The following is a 20,914-nucleotide window of genomic DNA, read 5'->3' as shown; positions in this document are numbered from 1 at the left end:
CTCTCATCATCTTATACACCTCTATCAGATCACCTCTCATTCTCCGTCGCTCCAAGGAGAAAAGACAGAGTTCACTCAACCTATTCTCATAAGGCATGCTCCCCAATCCAGGCAACATCCTTGTAAATCTCCTCTGCACCCTTTCTATGGTTTCCACGTCCTTCCTATAGTGAGTTGACCAGAATTGAGCACAGTACTCCAAGTGGGGTCTGACCAGGGTCCTATGTAGTTGCAACATTACCTCTCGGCTCTTGAACTCAATCCCATGATTGATGAAGGCCAATGCACTGTATGCCTTCTTAACCATAGAGTCAACCTGCGTAGTTGCTTTGAGTGTCCTATGGACTCGGACCCCAAAATCCCTCTGATCCTCCACACTGCCAAGAGTCTTACCATTAATACTATATTCTGCCATCATATTTGACCTACCAAAATGAACCACCTCACACTTATCTGGGTTGAACTCCATCTGCCACTTCTCAGCCCAGTTTTGCATCCTATTAATGTTTCGTAACCTCTGACAGCCCTCCACACTATCCACAACACCCCCAACCTTTGTGTCATCAGCAAATTTACTAACCCACCCCTCCACTTCCTCATCAAGGTCATTTATAAAATTCACAAAGAGTAGGGGCCCAGAACAGATCCCTGAGGCACACCACTGGTCACCAGCCTCCAAGTAGAATATGACCCGTCTACAACCACTCTTTACCTTCTGTGGGCAAGCCAGTTCTGGATCCACAAAGCAATGTCCCCTTGGATCCCATGCCTCCTTACTTTCTCAATAAGCCTTGCATGGGGTATCTTATCAAATGCCTTGCTGAAGTCCATATACACTACATCTACTGCTCTACCTTCATCAATGTGTTTAGTCACATCCTCAAAAAATTCAATCAGGCTTGTAAGGCACGACCTGCCTTTGACAAAGCCAAGCTGACTATTCCTAATCATATTATGCCTCTCCAAATGTTCATAAATCCCGCCTCTCAGGATCTTCTCCATCAACTTACTAACCACTGAAGTAAGACTCACTGGCCTATAATTTCCTGGGCCATCTCTACTCCCTTTCTAGAATAAAGGATCAACATCCACTTACCATTACCTAGTTTTTCGAACCTTTCGTAAGCTCTTCTTTTCTTCTTGACTAGATTTACAACAGCCTTTGTGCACCACGGATCTTGTACGCTACCATCCTTTCCATGCTCATTGGAACGTACCTACTCAGAATCCCACGCAAATACCCCCTGAACATTTGCCACATTTCTTCAGTACATTTCCCTGAGAACATCTGTTTCCAATTTATATTTCCAAGTTCCTGCCTGATAGCCTCATAGTTCCCCTTACTCCAATTAAACATCTCCCTAACTTGTCTGTTCCTATCCTTCTCCAATGCTATGGTAAAAGAGGTAGAATTGTGATCACTATCTCCAAAATGCTCTCCCACTGAGAGACCTGACACCTGACCAGGTTCTTTTCCCAATACCAGCTCAAGTACAACCTCTCCTCTTGTAGGCTTATCTACATATTGTGTCAAGAAACCTTCCTGAACGCACCTAACAAGCTCCACCCCATCTAAACCTCTCACTCTAGGGAGATGCCAATCAATATTTGGGAAATTAAAATCTCCCACCACAACAACCCTACTATTATTGCTCCTTTCCGGAATCTGTCTCCCTATCTGCTCCTTGATGTCCTTGTTACTATTGGGTGGTCTATACAAAAAAAAAACCCCTTCCTATTCCTAACTTCCATCCACAGAGACTCTGTAGACAACCCCTCCATGACTTCCTCCTTTTCTGCAGCCGTGACGCTATCTCTGATCAACAGTGCCACACCCCCACCTCCTTTGCCTCCCTCCCTGTCCTTTCTGAAACATCTAAAGCCTGGCACTTGAAGTAGCCATTCCTGCCCCCGAGCCATCCAAGTCTCTGTAATGGCCGCAACATCATAGCTCCAAGTACTGATCCATGCTCTAAGCTCATCCGCTTTATTCATAATACTCCTCGTATTAAAATAGACACATCTCAAACCATCGGTCTGAGTGCGACCCTTCTCTTTCACCTGCCTGTCCTCCCTCTCGCACTGTCTCCAAGCTTTCTCTATTTGTGACCCCACCTCCCTTTCCTCCGTCACTTCAGTTTGGTTCCCACCCCCCAGCAATTCCAGTTTAAACTCTCCCCAATAGCCTTTAGCAAACCTTCCCACCAGGATATTGGTCCCCCTTCAACCTAAAGCATGGGCGGAAGTGAGGAAGAGTGGAGGCCTGCCCCCCTAAACCGAGAGCGAGGTAAGGCCCGAGGTTCGATCGATAGAAACGCCGGGCCGATTAGGGTAAGTCGGGTACGGGCTGAAATATGGTGGCAGGGTCCAGGCCCAGAGCGTATCGCAGCGACAGGGCCCGGGTTCTGCAGCGAAGAATGACCCGATGTTTGGATGATTTAAACACAGATTGAAAAGGCAGGGTGTTGGGACCAGAGGTGAGGGTCGGGCAGATTCTGCACGCTTCCCCACAACGTTTACTCGATTCGTGTCTATGGAGTCACTTTCGTTCTGAGTGCCATTTATTACTTTTACTGTTTGCATAATTTGACCTCTTTTTTTTCTCTGCACATTGGCGGTTTTCTTTCCTTTCTGGGTTCTTTGGGGATTTCTTTGTTTCGTGGCTGCCGGTAAGACAAGTCTCAAGGATGTATAATGTATGCACACTTCGATAATCAATGTACTTGGAACTTTTGAATTTTGAAGATGTCCAGGTCAGTAGTTAGTTGATCCCGTGGGTGTAATCGGGCGAAACAGAGTCGTTGTACTGTGTCGCTAACTAAATAATAAAATACATTCAAGGTCTTGGGATACAGCATGGAGAGAGGTCCTTCAGGTTGAGTTGAGTTTATAGTCTTGTGCACAAGTACGGTGAGGTACATCTGTAATGAAACACTAACAGCAGCATCACAGGTACATACGTGTAGTGGCCACTTTAGTTAGTACCCCCTGTACCTGATAAAGTGGCCACTGGGTGTATGTTCGTGGTTTTCTGCTGCTGTGTCCCATCCACTTCGAGGTTCGACTTGTTCGGACGTGCTCTTCTGCACGCCGCTTTGTAACAGGTGGTTATTTGAGTTACTGTCGCCTTCCTGTCAGCTTGAACGAGTCTGGCCGTTCTCCTCTGATCTCTCCCATTAACAAGGCACTTTTGCCCACAGAACTGCCGCTCACTGCATTTCGTAATTGTTTTTCGCACCGTTCTCTGTAAACTCTGGAGATTGCTGTGCGTGAATACCCCAGATCAACAGTTTCCGAGACACTCAAACCACCCTGTCTGGCACCAACAATCAATCCACGGTCAAATTCACTTGGATCACATTTCTTCCTCCATTCTGATGTTTGATCTGAACAACAGCTGAACCTCCTGACCGTGTCGGCGTGCTTCTGCACATTGAGCTGCTGCCACGTGATTGGCTGATTAGATATTTGCATTAATGAGCAGGCGAATGTACAGGCAATTTCAACAAAACCTAAGTTATACAACACAATGAAGAGGGAAACTGTGCATAACAGGATCTTAGTCGAAAAAGACACAATCAGAGACAAGACAAGGGAAGGGAAGAGGTGGTCCATTGCTGGCGTGGGGTTAGGGTTGTGCCTGTTGGTTCAGCTGTGGGGAAGTAGCCGTTTCTGAACGTGGTGGTGTGGAGCTTCAGACTTGTATCGAGCAACATTGTGGGTGAATAGTTTGCCCAGTGTGGTACTTTTCTGTGTACCTCCTGCCCGATGGTGACAGTGAGAAGGGGTGGGGGGGGGGCTGACCTGGATGTTTGGGTCCCTCATGATAGAAGCCCCCATTTTTATTTGGGTAACAGGCCCGCGCTGCCCAGTTGCACCCACGTGACCAGAGGAAGCCCATGCAGTCAGAGGGAGAGCGTACAAACTCCTTGCAGACAGCAGTGGGAATTGAACCCACGTCCGCTGGCACTGTAACAGCTCCCGTGCTGTCCCCAAAACTTCACCGTGTCTGTGCCAACCCATTTACACCCACCGCCCCCCTCCTCCCCCATGTTCCCATCATCTCAACTTGAGAAGTTTGACCTCGCGGGGCAATTTGCAGCAGACAGCTCCCCTGATCTCTGGAACATGGGAGGAAACCCATCACGGTCACAGGGAAACGTGCGTTGAAAACCCCACGCACACAGGTCAGGACCGAACCCGGGTCTCTGGGGCTGTGAAATCAAGACTGTCAAGATTTCTGCATCTGCAGGTTCCCCTACCAGCAATGTTCCCTCGAACTTGTCATGACCAGTGTGCGCAAAAATCTTGTGCTGTGCAATTTCTTTTTGCCCAGTGACAACAACACGTTTTAAATTTTTAATTTCTAATGAATTTTCAGGAAGTGAACCTGAAGCTATTCTGAAAATAATAAACTATCAAGTCCAGTTTGTTGTTCATTGTTTAAAAGAAATAAAACTAATACGCATCAGTGAGTATTATTTTCTCATATCCTATACGACCGCATGTTATACTATCAACCTTTGATAGAGGGTGACAACGTTTTGTGCGCAGTTTAAATTCATTTGTGCACGAGTAGCAAAAGATGTGTGTGTGTGTATACACCTTGGAGGGGACATTGCCCTCCAGCTTGGAAATCTAACTCTGTTCCTTCATTGTCACTGGTATATATAAATATGTTGTAGCGTGGATGAAATCACTGGAGGGACAGAGTCACTGGTAGATACAAGGCAGCTTCTTTATTCGCCATGAAGGTACAGCAGGCATCATACGGACGGAGATGCTTTCAGTAGAAAGGTCTGCTAGCCCAATGTGGGCTCGATATTTATATGCTTAACACAAAGGCAATTGCTACTTAAAAAGTTATAGACAATGCTGCCTTTTGAAGCTACATACAAACATCACACCTACTGACTTCATCCTTTCCTTCCGACGCCAACGTGTCTGGGTCGGTATCCACAGCCTTTAGGAATGCAAGTTAAGTCCACAATACATTTATTTGGCATTTTACGTGCTAACATAGAAGATCATTAATATTTATAAAAGTATAGATAATACTGTCTTCGAAACTACGGCATCTGGTCAAACTACTGCGCCAGAAGCATCTGGTATTCTCACCCTTTTAGGAAGCGCATTGTTGTGGACTCAATCCACAGTACTTTGGCAAATAGAAATCTGGTGGCCAAAGTCATTTAGTGTGAACGAATCATCTACCCAAGAAAATTCACTCTAACAAACATGTACGAGCAACATGGAACAGTACAGTACAGAAACAGGCCATTTGACCCACAATGTCCGTGCCACACGTGATGACCAATCATACTTCTGCCTGCACACGATCTAACCTGGACGCGCAACACCTGCTCATGAGTCGAGAGGGCACAGCGGCGTCTCCGCTTTCCGCGCAGGATGCGGCGTACACGGCTCCCCGCCCCCGTTCTGTTAACTTTCTGCAGGAGCACCGTCCAGGGCATCCTGTCTGACTGCGTTATTGTGTGCAACGGAAGCTGCAAGGCTTCAGACCAGAGGACAGTACAAATCGCTGACAGAATCACCGGGGCTTCCTCTCCCCACCCCACCCCACCCCACCGTATTTGTCGCAAACGAAGGGCCGGAAGCATTGCTGAGGAACTGTACCACCCATCCCAGAAACTCTTTGAATTGACTTTATTACTTACATTCTTCATATACATGAGGAGTAAAAATGTTTACGTCTCCGTCTAAATGGCCAATATGCAATTTATAGTCATTTGTAGTAAATAGTATGTACAATATGATAGTCCATATAACATAGAAATACCGTTGTATCAGCATGAATTAATCAGTCTGATGCCCTGGGGGAAGAAGCTGTCCCGGAGCCTGTTGGTCCTGGCTTTTATGCTGCGGTACAGTTTCCCGGATGGTAGCAGCTGGAACAGTTTGTGGTTGGGGTGACTCGGGTCCCCAATGATCCTTCGGGCCCTTGTTACACACCTGTCACTGTAAATGTCCTGAATAGTGGGAAGTTCACATCTACAGACGCGCTGGGCTGTCTGCACCACTCTCGTCAGAGTCCTGCGATTGAGTGGGGTACAGTTCCCATACCAGGAAGTGATGCAGCCAGTCAGGATGCTCTCAATTGTGCCCCTATAGAAAGTTCTTAGGATTTGGGGGCCCATACTGAACTTCTTCAACTGTCTGAGGTGAAAGAGGCGCTGTTGTGCTATTTTCACCACACAGCTGGTATATACAGCCCACGTGAGGTTCTCAGCCCATATGATCGTTTGACCCACAACCATCAGGAAGGAGGTACAGGAGCACCAGGACATGGACTGCCAGATTGGCTAACGGCTTCCTGCTTCGGCTGGTGAGGCTAATGAATACCCTGTCACCAATGAGGTCTCATCACTAGGACACTGTTCTGTTTACCTGCGCCGTGCGCCACAGGCATTTTGAACTGTATTTTATTAACCTATTTATGGTATTATTTTGGTTTATGTGCTGTGTGTGATATGTTTTGTGGGTGTACCTTGGTCTGGAGGACCATAGTTCCATATGTACAGTAAGGAGACAATAAACTTGAACTTGGTCCTTGTCCCTCCGTCACAACCCCTGAGAGTGCACTCCAGGCACCCACCACTCCCTGTAATCTCCTCTACATTTCTCCACCTTCACTCTAAAGAGGCATCATGGTAGCACAGCAGCGACCTCAAGAGGACCAGGGCCTTGTCGTAGGGTTTGGTGGCTTGCCTGCCTCGATGACCCGGAGAGCTCCGCTTTCCCGGAGCGCTTTACGCTTTGGCTCTTGGTAGGATCACCTGTGCCAAATAGGCCAGGCTAAAAGTGGTCCAGGGTCTGGTGGGGGGGTGGTTAGGGGTTCAGCTCGGGGCTAACAACCCTGACAGGGCAAAAAAAAATTGTTACGGAAACAGCAGTGAAGAATCCTTCTGTGTGTGAAGGTATTGTGACGGAATCCTGAATTATCCCTTATGGACTGTGCCTTTAAAAAGAGAGAGCGAGCGTGCAGCTGTACCGCACAAACAACTTGTTACAGAGAGAGAGAAAGGCGAAGACTGCTCACAGTTTGTTTGGGATTTCTGCAAGGACACTGCCAGCTTCTGAGTTCTCACAGAGAGAGAAGGGAGGAGCTACATGATGGACAGCTGGTGTTCAGCACAACAGTAGTTAATCCAGCTTGTTTCACAGGACACGCAGACGCACAAGGGTGTGGTGAAGTTACCACTATATCCTTCTCAGGTGCCCTCGAGTGTGGGACTGAGGATCGATTGTGAGGAATCGATCTGTGATTACTAGTGCATGGAAAGAGCGACTCTGTGGAGTCTGTCAGAGTGTCTAACCTTTGCCCAGGTTGGTAGACTATCACTTGAAGACGGCGCTCTTAAGTTGGTCAAGTCTGGCTAACTTGGAAGTTTTGGAGGACAACGGGAAGGATCGATGGCATCAGCTTACTCGAACAACCATAACATCTCTCTCTCCATCACTACTCAACTCAGTACCACGAACGGAACTGATTTCATTTACCCATCATCGTTAAGACTGTATCCATTTACCTGCTAAGCTTGAAGAAGCTTGTTTTTTATATTTCCACACTTATATATGCATGAACTTTGCTAACCTGTTTGATTTATCTGATTTTATATTACTGTATTGCGTATTTACTAATAAACAAGCGTTAGTTATTAGCAATACTAGACTCCTAGGTGGCTTCCATTTCTGCTGGTTCTTTAACCCGTTACGGGGTACGTAACAGTATGGACAAAGATGGAGGACCTTCATGGTTGTCCTAAATGCCAGGGGCGCAACGGGCAGTAAGTAAGTGTAGCAGCTAGTTTAACACAATCAGGGTTCAATTCCTGAGCTGCTTGTAAGGAGTCTGTATGTTAAGATGATAAGATAGAGGAGCAGAATTAGACCAGTTCAGCTCATCGAGTCTGCACCACCATTCCATCATGGCCGATCCCGGATCTCACTCAACCCCACACACCTGCCTTCTTGCCATATCCTTTGATGCCCTGACCAATCAGGAAACTATCAACTTCCGCCTTAAATATACCCAGGGGCTTGGCCTCCACTGCAGTCTGTGGCAGAGTGTTCTACTGATTCACTGCTCTCTGGCTAAAACAAAATTCCTCCTCACCTCTGCTCTAAAAGGTCGCCCCTCAATTTTGAGGCTGTGCCCTCTAGTTCTGGATACCCTTGCCATAGGAAAGATCCCCTCCACATCCACCCCATCTGATCCTTTCAACATTCGGTAGGTTTCAACAGGATCTCCCCCTCCCATAACCTCACGTGTTTCCTCCCACCTTCGGAAGACGTACGGGTTAGGATTAGTAAGCTGTGGGAATGCTACGTTGGCGCTGGAAACATGGCAACGCTTCTGGCTTCACCTTCCAGCACACCCTGCGTTGGTCGTTGACAAAAACGATGCATTTCACTGTATGTTTCGAGGTACATTTGACAAATGAAGTTTATCTTCAAATACATGCTGTCCAATGTTTGACCACACCTACTCTATCTATAGCTCTCAAAATGTTATAAATCTCTTGTGCCTCCCCTAAGCCTCCGATGCTGCAGAGAAAACCAGCCAGGTTTGTCCAGTCTCTCCTGATAGCTCACACCCTTTAATCTGGAGAAGCAACCCAGTAAACCTCCTCTGCACCCTTTCCAAAGCCCGCACAACCTTCCCGTGATGGGGTAGCCAGAATTACACCCAAAAGCAATGTGGTGCACAGTTTCAACTGTGGAGACGTGAGCTGTGTCGGCCAGACAGGACGCAAACTCTCAGCTCGTTTACGGGAACACAAAATGGCAAGACGGAGACATGATCCACTGTCGCTGATCTCGGTACTTGACGACCGAGAAGGACAGCGCGGCGGCTCTGGCGCAGGCAAGCAGGAGAATTTTTAGACGCATGGTTCTCTTCTGATGACTGCGTAAATAAATCGACGCCATCTACGAAGCCCTGGAAGAGCCAAAGAAACACGAGCCAGTAGAGTTCAAAGGTCAACCGAAGGGGTAGCCAATCAGGAGCGAGGCAAGCGAATGGGGAGCCTATTGTAAAAGTGAACACGTCCAGCGGGAAACGCCAACAACCGTGGACTGAGGATGTCACCTCGACTGGTGAATAAATGTCTGCAAGCTAATTGCCAGCTCGGCGAACACTGTAACATCAGACACAAAATAAATGTTGGCATTCCTAGCAACGTGAACGCAAGAACATAAGAAATAGGAGCAGGAGTCGGCCATCTGGCCCGTCGAGCCTGCTCCACCATTCAATAAGATCATGGCTGATCTGACCATGGACTCATCTCCACCCACCTGCCTTTTCCCCATAATCCTTAATTCCCCTACTATGCAAAAATCTATCCAACCTTGTCTTCAATATATTTACTGAGGCAGCCTCCACTGCTTCATTGGGCAGAGAATTCCACAGATTCACCACTCTCTGGGAAAAGCAGTTCTTCCTCATCTCCGTTCTAAATCTACTCTCCTGAATCCTGAGGCTTTGCCCCCTAGTTCTAGTCTCGCCTACCAGTGGAAACAACTTTCCTGCCTCTATCCTGTGCCTTTTATAATTTTAAATGTTTCTACAAGATCTCCTCTCATTCTTCTGAATTCCAGCGAGTACAGTTCCAGGCTTTACTTTTGGAGCAAAGAGGTCCTACTGCAGTCGTACAGGGCCCTGGTGAGACCTCACCTGGAGTATTGTGTACAGTTTTGGTCTCCAAATTTGAGGAAAGACATTCTAGCTATTGGAGTGCAGCGTAGGTTCACGAGGTTAATTCCCGGGATGGTGGGACTGTCATATGCTGAAAGATTGGAGCGACTGGGGTTGTATACACTGGAACTTAGAAGGATGAGAGGGGATCTGATTGAAACATATAAGATTATTAAGGGATTGGGCACGCTAGAGGCAGTAAATATGTTCCCGCTGATGGGTGAGTCCAGAACCAGGGGCCACAGTTTAAGAATAAGGGGTAGACAATTTAGAACGGAGTTGAGGAAAAACTTTTTCACCCAGAGAGTTGTGGTTCTGTGGAATGCTCTGCCTCAGAAGCCAATTCTCTGGATTCTTTCAAAATAGAGGTAGATAGAGCTCTTAAAGATAGCGGAGTGAAGGGATATGGGGAGAAGGCAGGAAAAGGGTACTGATTGTGGATGATCAGCCATGATCACAGTGAATGGTGGTGCTGGCTCGAAGGGCTGAATGGCCTACTCCTGCACCTATTGTCTATTGTCTATTGACTCCATCTCTCCTCATAGTTTAACCCCCTCATCTCTGGAATCAACCTGGTGAACCTCCTCTGCATCACCTCCAAAGCCAGTATATCCTTGCTCGAGTAAGGAGACCAGAACTGCACGCAGTACTCCAGGTGCGGCCTCACCAGTACCCTGTACAGTTGCAGCATGACCCCCCTGCTCTTAAATTCAATTCCTCTGGCAATGAAGGCGACATCCCATTTGCCTTCTTAAAAAAAAATCTAAAACATTAATAGAATCACAGCCAAATTTCTTCAACACTGGAAATTTTGCTCAGGGTTAAGAAGCCCTTGCTAAGGGTTCAGACTGACAAGGGGTTTTGGGGGTGGAGTGGTCAGTCAGTCCAGCAGTCACTGATGTGTGATTGTCCCTCCTGCAGACTCCAATGTTGATGACATGGATGTGGACCTGGATAGGGAATTCCTGCAGGACCTCAAGGATCTGAAAGTGCTCATCACTGACAAGGACCTGTTAGACCAACACAAAAGGTACGCAGGTTGTTTGGAGCTGTGCTCAGTCTCTCGCTGCCATCCCATCACACACTCCCGGGGTCAGACACAGAGTGAAGCTCCCTCCACACCGTCCCATCACACGCTCCCGGAGTCAGACCCAGAATGAAGCTCCCACCACACTGATCCATCACACACTCCCGGGGTGAGACACAGAGTGAAGCTCCCTCCACACCGTCCCATCACACACTCCCGGGGTCAGACACAGAGTGAAGCTCCCTCCACACCGTCCCATCACACACTCCCGGGGTCAGACACAGAGTGAAGCTCCCTCCACACCGTCCCATCACACACTCCTGGGGTCAGACACAGAGTAAAGCTCCCTCTACACCATCCCATCACACACTCCCGGGGTCAGACACAGTGTGAATCTCCCTCCACACCGTCCCATCACACACTCCTGGGGTCAGACGCAGAGTGAAGCTCCCTCCGCACCATCCCATCGCACACTCCCAGGGTCAGACGCAGAGTGAAGCTCCCTCCACACCGTCCCATCACACACTCCCCGGGTCAGACACAGAGTGAAGCTCCCTCCGCACCGTCCCATCACACACTCCCGGGGTCAGACACAGAGTGAAGCTCCCTCCACACCGTCCCATCACACACTCCCGGAGTCAGACACAGAGTGAAGCTCCCTCCTCACCGTCCCATCACACACTCCCGGGGTCAGACACAGAATGAAACTCCCTCCACACCGTCCCATCACACCCTCCCGGGGTCAGACACAGAGTGAAGCTCCCTCCACACCGTCCCATCACACACTCCCGGGGTCAGACACAGAGTGAAGCTCCCTCCGCACCGTCCCATCACACACTCCCAGGGTCAGACACAGAATGAAGCTCCCTCCACACCGTCCCATCACACACTCCCGGGGTCAGACACAGAGTGAACTCCCTCTATTGTAACGCTGGTCTGGAACTTTCTCTGAAAGCCCGCTTTCTGCTGTCGAATTCTTTGAGTTGTGAAGTATTCTGATTATCGGTGACTCTGTGTTTCTCTCAGCTTGGTCTGCACTGCTCTGAGGGGAAAAGTCAGCGTCTTCAATGAAATGGAAGCAAACTTTAAGGTAAAGTAAGCATGTTTAGTTTGTTTAAAAAAAAAACTTTAGCAGCCGTGCTGTGCTTTGACCAGTGCTCTTCCGCAGTTGGTAGTGACTCTTTGCGAGGGTGGTGAGGTAGCTTTGGCTCAAACATTGCTCAGAACTTGTTGGAATCCTGAGCAACACACACACATTGCCTGAGGAACTCAGCGGGTCAGGCAGCATCTATGGAGAGGAGTAGACAGTCGACGTTTCAGGCCGAGACTCTTCACCAGGACTGGAAAGGAAGGGCGGGGGGAAGAGGCCAGAGTAAGAAGGTGGAGGGGAGGGGGAGGAATACAAGGTGGCAGGTGATTGGTGAAGCCAGGAGAAGGGGAAGGCGGGGCCAGGGAGGATGAAGTAAGAAGCTGGAAGGTGATAGGTGGAGAGGTAAAGGGCTGAAGGAGGAGGAATCGGATAGGAGAGGACCATGGGAGAAGGGGAAGGTCTTTAGCCAGCAGACGGTGAATCTGTGGAATTCATTGCCACAGGTGGCCATGGAGGCCAAGTCATTTAAAGTGGAGTTGACAGGTTCTTGATTAGTAAGGGTGTCAAAGATTACGGGGAGAAGGCAGGAGAACGGGGTTGAGAGGGATAATAAATCAGCCATGATGGAATGGTGGGGCAGACTCAAAGGGCCGAATGGCCTAATTCTTATGGTGGGGCATAAGAGGGACAATCCCAAGCCCGGACGTGAAAGGAGGAGGGTTGAGCATGAGGCTGGGAACACGTCAGTTACTCCCCATCTGGCTCCCTGCTTTTCCTTCTCTTTGCCTCACCTGCCCATCACCTCCCTCTGATGCCCCACCAAAGGAAAATACCGGGAGCTACAGAAACGCCAACTGAAGCTCCTGGGAGGAAGGATCTTTGAGTTGAAGATGTATGGTGAAAGCAGAAGCCACAGGGCCCATCAACCTTCAGCCCAGGACAGACGTCTCTGGTGAGGCTCTGTCGGGACGTCCTATGCCCCAGTAAAGGGGTGATGGGCTTAGTAAGAATGGGGAATGGTAAAATCAAGGTGGGGGGGGGAATCAATGCTCATGTCATCAGGTTGGGGGCGACCCAGACGGAATTCGAGGTCTTGCTCGTCCAACCTGAGTGCGGCCTCGTGGTGGCAGCACCTCAGGCCACAGACGGACGTCTCTTGTGTTTTAAGTGTAAAATCCTTCCTGGACACCTCCTCTGTGACTTCCCTCTGCAGAATCTCTCCCGGGCTCTCATCAACATCGCTGCCAAGCTCATTCACACCAAGGATGTGCGCGATCTCTTCATCGACCTCGTGGAGAAGGTGAGTCCCCAGGAAGGCGAGTGTGGTCCTCACAGAGAAGAGGCGATCTCTGCTCCCCTAGGGAGTGTGCAAGCGGGATTCCTGGCGTTTAAGTCATTTTCAAAGTATGGATTTGTGACCTGAGATTCATTTTCTTGCAGGCATTTACAGGGAAATAAATGCAATAAGATTTATGAAAACTGTACATAAAGACTGACTAAAACAGCCGATGTGCAAAAGAAGATAGGAAGTAAATAATACTGAGAACAAGAGCTGTGGAGTCTTTGAAAGTGAGTCTGTAGGTTGTGGAGTCAGTTCGGGGTTGAGGTGAGTGAAGTTATCCACACTGGTTCAGGAGGCTGATGGTGAAGGATACTGGAGCGGGGTTCTGAGGGTTACAGCCTGAAACTCTTACTCTTCACGGACCTCCGCAAAACAAGAAACCCCATAGAATGAATGACAGGAAAATGGAAGCCCCCTAACCTCCCTCCCCGTCCCACTTCACACAAGGGTGAAGGAGGAATAATGAACAAGAGGAGTTAAGTCCTGCAACAGATTGGCCGTTATCACAGGTCAGAGGGGCTGAATGGCCTATTTGCACGTCATCTAAAACGTTGGCAAATTTATATGAATGCACAGTGAAGTGGTGTGGAAACGTCAAAGCCTGGTAGCAGAAAATGTGGGTCACAGCTCAGTCACACGCAGACACGCACACACAGAGACACACAGACACGCGCACAGAGACACGCCGACACGCGTGCATGCAGATGTGCACACACACACGTAGACACACACACAGACACAGTCACGCAGGCGCACACACAGGCATACAGACGCAGACACACACGGACGCACAGAGAGACATGCAGAGACACAAGCGGATGCACGCATAGACGCATGCACACAGAGACGGACGTGCAGACAGACGGGGACGGACACGCAGGGACACATGAACAGAGGCAGACACACGGACATGCAGACAAACACACAGATGGACAAGCACACACACAGGGACGTGTACACGCTGACACAGGCAGCCACAGACGGCCAGCCAGACACAGGTCAGAATCAACCGGGTGCCTGGTATTGTGACACACTGGCCCTGTCCACTGCCCTGAGGATCCAGGGACATTATTTAATTCCATAAAGCATAGGATTCTTAGACCATTCTGGTCCTATGTCTAATAGTCTAAGACCATTAGCCACAGGAGCAGAATTACACCAATTACCCATTGAGACTGCCCTGCCATTCCATCATGGCTGATTTATTATCCCTCTCAACCCCATTCTCCTGCCTTCTCCCTGTAACCTTTGACACCCTTACTAATCAAGAACCTATCACCCTCTGCTTAAAATATACCCAATGACTTGGCCTCAATGAATTCCACAGATTCATCCTTCTCCGGGTAAAGAAATTCTTCCTCATCACTGTTCTAGAGGGTGTTCCTTCTATTCATTCTACTCTGGTCCTAGACTCTCCCATCCTTCTTCAAACAGTTAAATTTGGACTCTAGAGCCAGTCAGTGCCACTCAGCGGCTGCTTTATTAGGTACGCCTGCTCGTTAATGCAAATATCTGATCAGCCAATCGCGTAGCAGCAACTCAGTGCATAAAAGCATGCTGACATGATCACGAGGTTCAGTTGTTGCCCAGACCAAACATCAGAATGGGGGAAGAAATGTGATCTGAATGACTTTGACCATGGAATGATTGTTGGTGCCAGACAGGGTGGTTTGAGTATCTCAGAAACTGCTGATCTCCTGGGATATTCATGCATTGCAGTCTCTAGAGTTTACAGAGACTGTTGCGAAAAACAAAAAGATATCCAGTGAGCGGCAGTTCTGTGGGTAAAAACACCTCGTTAATGGGAGAGGTCAGAGGAGAATGGCCAGACTGGTTCCAGCTGACAGGAAAACCACAGTAAATCAAATACCCACACGTTATCTCTGAACTCAAGCCCTAAAGTGGACGGGCTACAGCTGCAGAAGACCACGAATGTACACTCAGTGGCCACTTTATTAGGTACAGTGACCTCCGAGTGTAACTCCACCTTTTTGTTTCTGTCATTCCTGCCTGTGGCCATCAAACTCTACAACTCCTCCCTTGGAGGGTCAGACACCCTGAGCCGATAGGCTGGTCCTGGACTTATTTCATAATTTTCTGGCATAATTTACATATTACTATTTAACTATTTATGGTTCTATTACTATTTATGGTGCAACTGTAACGAAAACCAGTTTCCCCCGGGATCAATAAAGTACGGCTATGACAATTCTCTTTCATCCTCCAGTAAAAACCTTCTGAGATTTTTGTCACCTTCGTAAAGGGGAAGCAAATCAATGTGGATGTGTTCAGTGTTTTGCTGCGTTCAGCTTTAGTGGCTAACACAAAGCTCTACAGTACAGGCGACACAGGCTCAATTCCCGCCGCGGCCTGTAAGGAGTTTGTACGTTCTGCCCGGGACCGCGTGGGTTTCCTCCAGGTGCTCTGGTTTCCTCCCACAGTCCAGAGGTTAATTGGTCATTGTAAACAGTCCGATGGTCTGATGCTTCCTGCTGGAATGAGGGGGGTGGGGGGAGTTGCTGATGCTTTGCTGCTGTTTGTGCGTGGCAGGGAGGAGGTGTCTTTGGGATTCTGTCATTCACTCTCGGGGTTCTTTTCCCTGTTTCATGGTTGTCTGCGAAGAGTAAGAATTTCAGGTTGTATACTGTGTGCATTCTCATTGGGGGTTTGCTGGGCAGCACGGCTTGAAGTGTCTATTCTGTGCTGTCTCTCAATAAATGAAAAAAAATTAAAGCTTACATGGGTGCTGATGTCTGTAAGTACACTAGAGTACCTCCATCTCCAGTGAACGGCAGGGAGTGGGGAGCAAGACATTGCCGAATCTGGAGATCTGCGCGGCGATGTGACCCGGGGGACAACACATTGCTGAATTTGTTGATCTGCACAGTGTGACCCAGGGGACAAGACATTGTCGAATCTGTCGGTCTGCACAGTGTAACCCAGGGGACGAGACATTGCTGAATTTGTCGATCTGCACAGTGTGACCCAGGGGACGAGGCCTTGTTGAATCTATCTGCACAGTGTGACCCAGGGGACAAGACATTGTCGAATCTGTCTATCTGCACAGTGTGACCCAGGGGACAAGACATTGTCGAATCTGTCGATCTGCACAGTGTGACCCAGGGGACGAGGACTTGTCGAATCTGTCTATCTGCACAGTGTGACCCAGGGGACGAGGCCTTGTTGAATCTGTCGATCTGCACAGTGTGACCCAGGGGACAAGACATTGTCGAATCTGTCTATCTGCACAGTGTGACCCAGGGGACGAGGCCTTGTCGAATCTGTCTATCTGCACAGTGTGACCCAGGGGACGAGACATTGTCGAATCTGTCTATCTGCACAGTGTGACCCAGGGGACGAGGCCTTGTCGAATCTGTCTATCTGCACAGTGTGACCCAGGGGACGAGGCCTTGTCGAATCTGTCTATCTGCACAGTGTGACCCAGGGGACGAGGCCTTGTCGAATCTGTTTATCTGCACAGTGTGACCCAGGGGACAAGGCATTGTCGAATCTGTCGATCTGCACAGTGTGACCCAGGGGACGAGGCCTTGTTGAATCTGTCTATCTGCACAGTGTGACCCAGGGAACGAGACATTGTCGAATCTGTCTATCTGCACAGTGTGACCCAGGGGACGAGGCCTTGTCGAATCTGTCTATCTGCACAGTGTGACCCAGGGGACGAGACATTGTCGAATCTGTCTATCTGTACAGTGTGACCCAGGGGAGAAGGCATTGTCAAATCTGTCTATCTGCACAGTGTGACCCAGGGAACAAGGCCTTGTCGAATCTGTCTATCTGCACAGTGTAACCCAGGGGACGAGGCGTTGTCGAATCTGTCTATCTGCACAGTGTGACCCAGGGGACGAGGCGTTGTCAAATCTGTCTATCTGCACAGTGTGACCCAGGGGACGAGGCGTTGTCGAATCTGTTGATCTGCACAGTGTGACCCAGGGGACGAGGCCTTGTCAAATCTGTCGATCTGCACAGTGTGATCCAGGGGACGAGGCCTTGTCGAATCTGTCTATCTGCACAGTGTGACCCAGGGGACGAGGCCTTGTCGAATCTGTCTATCTGCACAGTGTGACCCAGGGGACGAGACATTGTCGAATCTGTCGATCTGCACAGTGTGACCCAGGGGACAAGGCCTTGTCGAATCTGTCTATCTGCACAGTGTGACCCAGGGGACAAGGCCTTGTCGAATCTGTCTATCTTCACAGTGTGACCCAGGGGACGAGGCGTTGTCGAATCTGTCTATCTGCACAGTGTGACCCGGGGGACAAGACATTGCTGAATTTGTCGATCTGCACAGTGTGACCCAGGGGACGAGACATTGCCGAATCTGTCTATGTGCACAGTGTGACCCAGGGGACGAGACATTGTCGAATCTGTCTATCTGCACAGTGTGACCCAGGGGAGAAGGCATTGTCAAATCTGTCTATCTGCACAGTGTGACCCAGGGAACAAGGCCTTGTCGAATCTGTCTATCTGCACAGTGTAACCCAGGGGACGAGGCGTTGTCGAATCTGTCTATCTGCACAGTGTGACCCAGGGAACAAGGCCTTGTCGAATCTGTCTATCTGCACAGTGTAACCCAGGGGACGAGGCGTTGTCGAATCTGTCTATCTGCATAGTGTGACCCAGGGGACGAGGCGTTGTCGAATCTGTCTATCTGCACAGTGTGACCCAGAGGACGAGGCGTTGTCGAATCTGTTGATCTGCACAGGGTGACCCAGGGGACGAGGCCTTGTCGAATCTGTCTATCTGCACAGGGTGACCCAGGGGACGAGGCCTTGTCGAATCTGTCGATCTGCACAGTGTGACCCAGGGGACGAGGCCTTGTCGAATCTGTCGATCTGCACAGGGTGACCCAGGGGACGAGGCGTTGTCGAATCTGTCGATCTGCACAGGGTGACCCAGGGGACAAGGCTTGCGTTTGCAGCGAGACAGCTGGGGAATGTAAAAGGTTAATTAGCCAAACCTGGATTTGAAAAGCCAGTCTGAACAGCATCAAACGGGGACTTACCTGTCTGGTTCACAAGTATCCCACAGGGAGAGACGTCTGCTCCCCTCCGCCGGTCAGTGACCTACGTGAGCTCAGTCTCACAGCACCAGGGTTGACAAGTGCCTGTCCTGTGGGTGGGCCCTACATAATTGCTACTGTAATTAGTTTTCTGTAAACTGTCACATGAACAGAGATACAGTGAAAAGCTTTTGTCCATGCTCCGTCCAGGCAGATCATGGTGGTGACTCAGTCAGATGACTGTGGAGGCCACGTCCTTGGGTATGCTTAACGCAGAGGCTAATTTGTAAATGGTTACGGGGAGAAGGCAGGAGGATGCGGTCGAGCGGGATACTGAAGCAGCCATGATGGAACAGCAGAGCTGATCAGAAGTGCCAAATGGCCTGATCCTGCTCCTGTGTTTTTATGGTCTTGTATGTATGTACATTGAGGTCGCTTACCCTACTGGGCGAGGACAGCTCAATATAGGAGAAGATGGCGCGACGCAGCACGCGCGGCCTCTCCGGTGAATGATATCTTTAATCTGTCAAGTAGGGGACCATGCACAATCCTCATTTGATGGAGACAGACGTGAGAGTACAGAGGAACATCTGGAGAAAGTTCTGAAATGCCCCCTTTGCTGCCGCTGCTACTGTGTGGTAACCGGAATCTCCGGAGCAGAAGGTCCCGAATCCTCGACTTTGCTTGTTTCAGTGGCTGGGGCAAAGTCCATAAGACCATAAGACAAAGGAGCAGAAGTGGGCCATTCGGCCCATCGAGTCTGCTCCGCCATTTCATCATGAGCTGATCCATTTTATCCTATTTAGTCCCACTGCCCCGCCTTCTCACCATAACCTTTGATGCCCTGGCTACTCAGATACCTATCAATCTCTGCCTTAAATACACCCAATGACTTGGCCTCCACTGCTGCCCGTGGCAACAAATTCCATAGATTCACCACCCTCTGACTAAAAAATTTCCTTCGCATTTCTGTTCTGAAAGGGTGCCCTTCAATCCTGAAGTCATGCCCTCTCGTACTAGACTCCCCCATCATGGGAAACAACTTTGCCACATCCACTCTGTCCGTGCCTTTTAACATTCGAAATGTTTCTATGAGGTCTCCCCTCATTCTTCTAAACTCCAAGGAATACAGTCCAAGAGCGGACAAACGGTCCTCATATATTAACCCTCTCATTCCCGGAATCATTCTAGTGAATCTTCTCTGTACCCTCTCCAACATCAGCACATCCTTTCTTAAATAAGGAGACCAAAACTGCCCACAGTAGTCCAAGTGAGGTCTCACCAGCGCCTTATAGAGCCTCAACATCACATCCCTGCTCCGAAACTCTATTCCTCTAGAAATGAATGCCAACATTGCATTCACCTTCTTCACTACCGACTCAGCCTGGAGGTTAACTTTAAGGGAATCCTGTACGAGGACTCCCAAGTCCCATTGCATCTCAGAACTTTGAATTCTTTCCCCATTTAAATAATAATCTGCCCGTTTATTTTTTCTGCCAAAGTGCATAACCATACACTTTCCAACATTGTACTTCATTTGCCAGTTCTCTGCCCATTCTTCCAATCTATCCAGGTCTCTCTGCAGACTCTCCGTTTCCTCAGCACTACCGGCCCCTCCACCTATCTTCGTATTGTCAGCAAACTTAGCCACAAAGCCATCTATTCCACAATCCAAATCGTTGATGTACAATGTAAAAAGAAGCGGCCCCAACACTGATCCCTGTGGAACACATAGAAACATAGAAAATAGGTGCAGGAGTAGGCCATTCGGCCCTTCGAGCCTGCACCGCCATTTATTATGATCATGGCTGATCATCCAACTCAGAACCCAGCCTTCCCTCCATACCCCCTGACCCCTGTAGCCACAAAGGCCATATCTAACTCCCTCTTCAACATAGCCAATGAACTGGCCTCAACAGTTTGCTGTGGCAGAGAATTCCACAGATTCACCACTCTCTGTGTGAAGAAGTTTTTCCTAATCTCGGTCCTAAAAGGCTTCCCCTCTATCCTCAAACTGTGACCCCTCGTTCTGGACCTCCCCAACATCGGGAACAATCTTCCCGCATCTAGCCTGTCCAATCCCTTTAGGATCTTATACGTTTCAATCAGATCCCCCCTCAATCTTCTAAATTCCAACGAGTACAAGCCCAGTTCATCCAGTCTTTCTTCATATGAAAGACCTGCCATCCCAGGAATCAAGCTGGTGAACCTTCTTTGTACTCCCTCTATGGCAAAGATGTCTTTCCTCAGATTAGGGGACCAAAACTGCGCACAATACTCCAGGTGTGGTCTCACCAAGGCCTTGTACAACTGCAGTAGTACCTCCCTGCTCCTGTACTCGAATCCTCTCGCTATAAATGCCAGCATACCGTCCGCCTTTTTCACCGCCTGCTGTACCTGCATGCCCACTTTCAATGACTGGTGTATAATGACACCCAGGTCTCGTTGCACCTCCCCTTTTCCTAATCGGCCACCATTCAGATAATAATCTGTTTTCCTATTTTTGCCACCAAAGTGGATAACTTCACATTTATCCACATTAAATTGCATCTGCCATGAGTTTGCCCACTCACCCAACCTATCCAAGTCACCCTGCATCCTCTTAGCATCCTCCTCACTGTTAACACTGCCACCCAGCTTCGTGTCATCCGCAAACTTGGAGATGCTGCATTTAATTCCCTCATCCAAGTCATTAATATATATTGTAAACAACTGGG

The 20,914-nt window shown here is 49.0% G+C and overlaps 1 protein-coding gene across 1 annotated transcript in view; it reads left to right on the top strand.

The window, feature by feature from the left end:
• fibpa (fibroblast growth factor (acidic) intracellular binding protein a) overlaps positions 1-20,914 on the top strand; it is a 73,939-nt gene that overhangs the window by 40,648 nt on the left and 12,377 nt on the right. Inside the window, exons 6-8 of the mRNA XM_063036261.1 lie at positions 10,640-10,748; positions 11,772-11,835; positions 13,049-13,135. Of these exons, the coding sequence (XP_062892331.1) occupies positions 10,640-10,748; positions 11,772-11,835; positions 13,049-13,135 (260 nt within the window). The remainder of the gene's footprint in view (positions 1-10,639; positions 10,749-11,771; positions 11,836-13,048; positions 13,136-20,914) is intronic.

This window comes from Mobula hypostoma, chromosome 30, assembly GCF_963921235.1.
Source record: "Mobula hypostoma chromosome 30, sMobHyp1.1, whole genome shotgun sequence".
NCBI lineage: Eukaryota > Metazoa > Chordata > Chondrichthyes > Myliobatiformes > Myliobatidae > Mobula > Mobula hypostoma.
Note: the sequence above shows the minus strand (reverse complement) of the source record. Positions and strands in the feature narration are given on the sequence as shown.